The 7835-nt window shown below is 42.6% G+C and overlaps 1 protein-coding gene across 1 annotated transcript in view; it reads left to right on the top strand.

Moving 5' to 3' along the window:
• TLL1 (tolloid-like 1) overlaps positions 1-7835 on the top strand; it is a 124874-nt gene that overhangs the window by 90712 nt on the left and 26327 nt on the right. The window contains exons 13-16 of the mRNA XM_012656996.1: positions 1199-1394; positions 3347-3472; positions 4514-4674; positions 7405-7585. Of these exons, the coding sequence (XP_012512450.1) occupies positions 1199-1394; positions 3347-3472; positions 4514-4674; positions 7405-7585 (664 nt within the window). The remainder of the gene's footprint in view (positions 1-1198; positions 1395-3346; positions 3473-4513; positions 4675-7404; positions 7586-7835) is intronic.

The raw sequence follows: 7835 nt of genomic DNA, 5'->3' as shown, positions 1-7835 counted from the left end.
TCCATGAACAGATAGTTTTTCATAAAGTTTCCTAGGTTAATAGTTTGACCCAATATTTCCATTTAGTTATTAAGGAAAGAGATTGTGTTTTCAGGCTACACAGGTTGAGAGGATAGTGTTGAGGCACAAGGTCTCATCCAGACAAAGCCACGTTACCTTGAGAGAGGTAAGCCCAGCGTAGATGCGGCAATATCGTAGTCTTCCTCCGTGCAGACGTGCAAATCGCGTGTAAAGAATTTCACAGACTAGGAGGAGTTGTAACCCCATGTTATCACATTTCCCTTCAAAAAGAGATTTATAACCTAAAATCGTACTATATTTATCAAGAGAATTCGATTCCAGCTTTTCTATGAATAAAACGAGGGTTTTATCACAGACTACGAGCAATTTTTGCAACTATGTTTCAGAGCAATTATACCTTGCTTGTAGCCTAGCTGGCCCAGGTTTTTTTGTTTTGTTTTGTTTTTTTTTTTTTTATGAGGAATATGCTTTTGTCTGTAAATAAGAAGAATAACTGCACATATATTGCTTCTACAGATGTTTACTAAGGGAACAATGTAGGGAGGGCTTGAGATGCAAAACCGCTTAACACGAAGCCCCGGCTCTCAGGGTTGGCGCCTGCAGGCGTGGGGCAGAGCCAGGCGGATTGGCCACGCACCGCCGGCCCCGGCAAAGCCGCAGCGTGTCTGGGCCCGCTTCCCGGCCCAGACTCTCACCGATAATTTTAATTCTGGATTTTTTTTCAGCTCTATTTACTGAAGAGTTACTAATTGTCATTTAATTTTCCTTATAACTTTTCCACTTTTAATTTTTGTCACGTCAGATGGCAGCGTGCAGGCGTAGCAAGCTTTGCAGGAGGCGCATCCCGCACGAGTGTGGAAACTCGGTCAGCATGCTGGCCTGCACCAGGGTCTAGTTTTCTTCTAAAAGGCAGTTAACTTCTGTTGATCCTGACTCGTGCAGACGCAGTTTTCCATCAGCTTTCTTTTCCCTTGGCTTCTCTAGCAGAATAATGTTCTTTATTCAGGTGCGGTGTAGCTGTCAGAGTTACACTCCCGAGAAATGCTCGTGTGTTCATTCGGCACAAGTGACCTTGTGTTAAGGTACCAGTAGTGCAGCACTGAGAACACTGTGTCTGCCTGTAGAAGTGGTTTTATTTATAAACGAGATACATGGTCACATGTTTTTACTGCTGCAGATCGAAAGGCACGACAACTGTGCTTACGACTACCTGGAAGTGCGAGACGGCGCCGGCGACGACAGCCCTTTGATAGGGCGCTTCTGCGGCTACGACCGGCCCGAGGACGTGAGATCCACCTCCAACGCCTTGTGGATGAAGTTCGTCTCTGACGGGACCGTGAACAAGGCGGGGTTCGCTGCTAACTTTTTCAAAGGTAATTTGAGGTAACTTACAAGTGTGAGATGTTCTTGGTCAGGAATCAAGTGGTATTGATCTTTGAGTTAAGGGAGAACGGGAGAAAGTTATATTGAAAGTTGAAGTTTGCACAAGGATTATTTTGGTGGGTTTTGATGGGAAAGTTATTAGTAAAACACTAGAGTTTGGAACTTTGTAGCACAGGGTAGGAACTACATTAGGAGACTCTACCCTCTGTGTTTTGTTTTTTTTTAATGAAATAGTCAAAATAGCAAAGCCAAGAAAGGATTATACAGACTGGAAGAAGCTATGTAGTTCGTCAGTTTATTTCCAAGTGCCGGCATCTTTAACTCTCCCTCGTGAGTCCCCAACCTTTTTGGCACCAGGGACCGGTTTCGTGGAAGACAATTTTTCTTCCATTTTTCTTCCAAACTGGGGGTTTGGAGGGAGGAGCTCAGGCAGTGATGCCAGTGACAGGGGGTGGCTGTACATATCGATGAAGCTTCACTCACCCGCCCGCCCGCCCGGGTTTCATGGAAGACAACGTTCCCCACAGACTGGGACCAGCCTGCAGCCTGGGGTTGCAGAGCAGTGTCCACCCACATCGGACGTGATTTGTGACCTCCTTAGCAGAATATCTACATGTGATGTCTAAAATGTCTTTTTGACAAAGAATTATCACCAATCAGCTTTAATTTTGAATTTCATAATTACATTTTAGTTTATTCTCATGTCCCACATTTGGTGTGTATTATTGAAGGAAGAAGAAAGCAGTTTTAGTGCAAACAGTAACATCAACTATGCATTTAGGAAACTCATAGGCACTTGTATATCATTATACAATAAAATTTTTCTATAAGAAGAAAAAACAAAATTTTCCTTTATATTGATTTTTATAGAATAAATGGTATAGAATAGGATGAAGGATTCAATTGTGTGTGTCAAAATTCAGAGTGATAGATACCACGTACTCCCCTGATGTAAAGAATAACACTATAATGCGTTTTCCCTGGGAGGTGCTTGGGTGTTGACCACAGAAACCAAAAGGTGGACAAGTTTGGCACTTTTACTACGTGTATGAACTTGTACATTAACTTGTTTAGCATTTTCTGCGTATGTTACATTTCACAGAATAAACATGCCGTCAAGCTTCGTCATGTTATGTTTATGTATTTAGTTATCAGCAATGCTTAGTGTTTTGCCGATGCGTGATTTCTCTAGAGGGTGTTTACTCCTTGCCTAACTCACCTTAGGTTATCCCTGAAAAGTGAGAGTACGGAGAACGCTGTCACATAAATTTAATCACAAAATTGACATGACAACAATCATAAAATTTTTAAAAGTAGCATGTTTTAATATATAATTTATGTATATTTTCATATTTCCACACACAATTATATAGTCTGTATAGTATTTGTGAAAATGTGAGATTATTATATTTTATGGACCAAAATGTCTGTATGAGAAACATAATGTTTTCAATTTAAAGAGGTCCAGTTAATTTCTGCATTTTATTTCTTTTTAATTGTATTCACCACAATCCATTTCTTAATAATATTTCTTTAAAAGCATTTTTTTGGGATATATCGGGAAAACTATACTGCAAAATCAGGTGAAATTATGATTTTTTTAGTAAGATTTTTTTATTTCATTTCTGAAAAATCTCTATGCTTTAATCGTCCCCATTTGACCTCAGAGTCACAAAAGCAGGCCCTGCGTCTGAGGTCAGGTGGCCCTCAGAGGATCCAGCTGCGGGTTTCTCGTCTTCCTCTTGGTTCTGTTCCGAGCTGCAGTGACGTGAATTCTTGCGTGTTCATGAGGGGCTCACACCTCGCCCCTGCTCGTTCGCTGAAGCCGCGAATCGTCTCCATTGTATCCGTGGCCATTAAGCATCATATTTTTACAAAAAAAGATTCCCAGGCTTGTGTACAGAAACAAAACGGTTGTCCTGTACCTGTCACCTGTTCACAGAGGAAGACGAGTGCGCCAAGCCCGACCGGGGCGGCTGTGAGCAGCGCTGCCTGAACACGCTGGGCAGCTACCAGTGCGCCTGCGAGCCCGGCTACGAGCTCGGCCCCGACAGGAGGAGCTGCGAAGGTAGGGGGGTCGCACCGCCTGGGCCCGGTCCCTCCTACGCTCCTCATCCTCTCGCTCTGTCTCCCTCCCCACCCGTTCCCTCGTGTGAACAGGAACCTCTGTCCTCGGCTGGGAAGACTCAGTTCACAGTCACGGCCGAAGTGAGACCTCCCGGCCCTTGTCGTAGAGTCAGCCTTTCCCTCCTCTGGTCACCAGGCCGCCTTGCTTAGACATTGACAGGAAGACTGATCGATCGATAGATAGATAGATGATAGAGGATAGATCAGTCTACTAATGTGTCTATATCTGCTTCTACCTCTGTCTCCGTGTAGATGCAGAGCCGTCCACCCACCCATGCCCCCATCCATCCATGACACCAGGACACTGTGTTTGTATATATTAAAACATCTGTGTCTGTTTCTCTCTCTATCTAGATCTAGATCTTTATCCATCCATCCCTCCCTCCACCCATCACCTGTCTGTGTCTTCCTGACACAGGCCGTGGGTGCATCTCCCTCACTAGAGTAAGAAACAACAAATATATTCTGTTCACAGTAATTTATTTTGCCTGCTAGTAACACAGCGTTTCTTGTCCTGGAAGAAAAAGAGTTTGAGGAAATAAAAGAAAATCAATTTGTTCTCACTCTATCAGACTATACAGTGCTTTGCTTGTGTCTTTTCCTTAATTCTCACAAAACTACGATCAATTCTCACAGAATTTATTTTTCTCTTAATTCTGTAGTTGCCAGGGAACAGCGAGTTGCTATGATGCCCGTTTAAAAGATAGGAAGACTGAGACCCAGTTTTCTTTCTGTTGCTCGCCCAGCCGTACCGTGACCTAAAGTGTCGCACGGCCACAATGCACTTGGCTCCGAAGCTACAAAATCACCCTTCATAAATGGGATTTGGTTCTTAAAATAATTGGGCAAAGACTAAGGAACAGAGACTGCAGTTTCTAGACTCTGAAATCCAGAATTTGGCTGGGATTAAATGCTGAGGTACTTGGTGCTAAGAGGGGGTGGCTTTATTAAAAACACCACCGTTTTCTCCCTTTCCCCCCAGCCGCCTGCGGTGGGCTCCTCTCCAGGCTCAACGGCACGATCACCACACCGGGCTGGCCCAAGGAGTACCCGCCCAACAAGAACTGCGTGTGGCAGGTGGTGGCACCGACCCAGTACCGGATTTCCGTGAAGTTTGAGTTTTTCGAATTGGAAGGCAATGAAGTAAGTGAAGAATACATGCCGTTTGTATCACGTTTTAGAAGTCCCCGAAGGCAGACCGAGCAAGAAGAAAACAACGAGGAAAGAACGCAGCGGACAGCGCAGACGGCGCCGGCGCCTTGGCTTCTGATCCTGCGCTGCCCGTGGTTCCCGTGGGATCGGCTGATAGCTGAGAGTGTTTTGGGGAGACTGGAAATTACCTAGGGGGAGTTTTCACTGAGTGTATTTAATGTGTACCACTTTCTTGATTTATTAAAGAACTGTGGAGTATGTAGGGGCAGCTTCACGACGCATAGACTTTTCTAGAAAAAATAAACTGAAATCCACTGGCTGAGTCGTAACAAAGATATCCATTTGGGATAACCTGGGATATTTTACTTGTGCAAATGGGTATATTTTCCTTAGATAAGTAGTTTTTTATTATGCTCATGGTTCACAAAGAAAGATTAATTTTTTTAGCCTCAACGAAGGATGCATTTGGCAGAAGTTACTTTCCTTTACAAAGTGTGGCCTATTGCTGATGTTCTGCCAGGTAGCCACATCCGAACAAGGGAAGTCATTGATTTGAAAATTCCCATGTACTAGTCCACACGCCACGTTCAAATGCAATGCCAAGCCTGAGATGAGAACTTTTAGAAAAATGTCCTTCGTGTGATTGGTCGACGCTGATTTAATTCCAGAGAAAAGGTTACAAGCATTTGTTTTATTTAATCCTCTGTAGTTTCTTTTATTTTACTGACTTATTTTGCATCCTTTCTCCAACAACGTTTTTTATGTGTATACTTTCAAACGAACATCATTCAACCCTTCTATGTATGATAAAATTAACTCAAAATTATTTACCTTGGATGTGTATCTGTCTGTGCCTCCGTCCGGGGCATGATTCCTGGTAATATTTCTGGTTTTATGCCATAATTTTGCTTTCACGTGTCTATCTTTGCTGCTGCTTTTCTGTCTACTTGTCTTTCTTTCCTTTTAATTACATTTTTTTCCCCTTAATTCGGCCTGCAGTAGCTAAGGCACTTCTGTTATTTTTTATTAATCTCTTACCGGTGGCTTTGAGGTAAAAACAGGAAGCTGACTTTTGTGTTCCCTTAAAGGAAATCAAAGTCTGATCTGTGATGAACTTACATACTTCAGAGAATTGTAGCATCTTAGAACTCAGTGGGCCTTTTGAGTTTCTCTGTTGTTGTTAACGTTAAGTTTTATGATGGGAAAGACAGTAATTTATCTTTTTGACATAATTTATCAACATGAAATATCATTTTCCTTTAATAACTACTTCAAGTTTAAGGAAATATTGAAATGAAAATAATGATCTTTATGCTATTTTTAGAAAACTTTTATATGAGCCATGTGTTTTGAAAATGGTAATTTCCCTACCAGTTCTGTGATTTGATGTGAACTTTGTGTTGTATGAATTCCACTCCCGTAGTTTTCTCCGAAGCTGTGTGTGCCATTTTGATCCATTCATCGGTAGATATTTCTCAGAAGGCTGAAGGTTTGTGTGCAGCAGGAGTGCGAATGGTTTTACGCAGATGGGGTGTTATGTTCCGAAAGCGCCGTAGTCATCGTCATCACTCATAGAAGGCCCTTTACAGACTTTGTTAATACGGCCTGGAATTCTTTAATTTACGGCGGTGTTACCCTGGGAAAAGCTGATGGAGCATTCCGTGTATTTTTATAGTTTGGTATCTTGGCTGTTTAAAACAAAAGTCCTGAGCAAATGTGACTTACAGAGTGATGAGTTTATAAGTTTAAAACTTCATTACTTTATTTATTACATGGATCTCCCAAAGGAAAGTGAGTCGTAAAAGACTTTAGCCTTAGAAAGGTCCTTTTATGTTGCGTTGGCGCCCTCTCTAAACAGAATGGCAGCTGTCACAAAGAAGATAGAAAGTTACTTCATTTCCCCAGAAGCATTTTGCTTATTTACCACCTAATTAATATCACAAGAACCAGCGATTTGAGTTGACATATTTCGAAGGACAGATCGTGCCCCGGGGTTCAATCATATGCATTGTTAAACCCTGCTAATCACACGTTTACGTAATGAGGTCGTTCATGCAAGACGTGTTCTCCAGCAGGTGCCCTTGCTGGAACTCGGTAAGCGTGTGTGACGGGAACATCGTCTGCGGCCATTAAATTGCGTAAGAATACCTGGCATTCATTTAGCTTGTTCCATTTTGATGTTGTTAGCGAATTACACACAGATCAGAATGAGTGGACCTCATTTCGGCGTTAATTCCTGCCTCCGTCCCCTGCATAGAGTCCCCACGGGTCTGCAACCCCGCAGCAACCCTACAAGGTCATGGTACTAGCAACTCAAGGAAATTAAACAATGTCAGTCCTTTTAACAAGTTTTTTTTTTTAAAAAGGCAGCAATTGTCGCTCTTGTGACCATCAACACTGTTATCTCAACAAATATTCTCCTCAATTCTCCATCTCTCTTTGTGTTTTTGGGCAAGATGTGTGCTATTAATACATGCAAACAGGCATGCATTCGTACATACCTGTCTCAGATATTCAGAGCAAAATTCTTTTCTAATTTGTCTTTCTTTCAAGCCTCTGCCTCATAGTTGCATCCTTTGCTTGATTGTTTTTCTCTACATGTTAATTCCAGTTTGACTGCCCGGAAGTAAAGAGGGAAAAGCATGATACAGTTTTCAGAAGTAACCGTCAGGCATCGGGCATTGCCGGATCTGGTGACGGTGATGACCGTGCTTCTTCCAGGTTTGCAAGTACGACTACGTGGAGATCTGGAGCGGGCTGTCCGCTGAGTCGAAGCTGCACGGCAGGTTCTGTGGCGCCGAGGTGCCGGAGGTGATCACGTCGCAGTTCAACAACATGAGGATTGAGTTCAAGTCCGACAACACCGTGTCCAAGAAGGGCTTCAAAGCGCATTTCTTTTCAGGTAGGAGTGTTCACATGCTGTGTGTGTGTATGATGGATTTTCAGTGTGTATTGGCTTAGATCGTGTGTTATGTAACTTGGAAGTACACAGACTGCGTGGCCGTTGACCCTAGGTTTGACACTGTTTACTCGAAATTAGAATATTAATATTCTACTATTAATGAATGAAATGTTGCCCTCAGTCAATTAAAATCTAATCAAACATTACACAGGCTGATAAAATAACACAAAAGTAAGCATAGTGATGTTTT

This window comes from Propithecus coquereli, unplaced genomic scaffold (genome assembly GCF_000956105.1).
Source record: "Propithecus coquereli isolate 6110/MARCELLA unplaced genomic scaffold, Pcoq_1.0 Scaffold53, whole genome shotgun sequence".
Taxonomy (NCBI): domain Eukaryota; kingdom Metazoa; phylum Chordata; class Mammalia; order Primates; family Indriidae; genus Propithecus; species Propithecus coquereli.
This window is presented reverse-complemented; position numbering and strand designations above follow the sequence as displayed.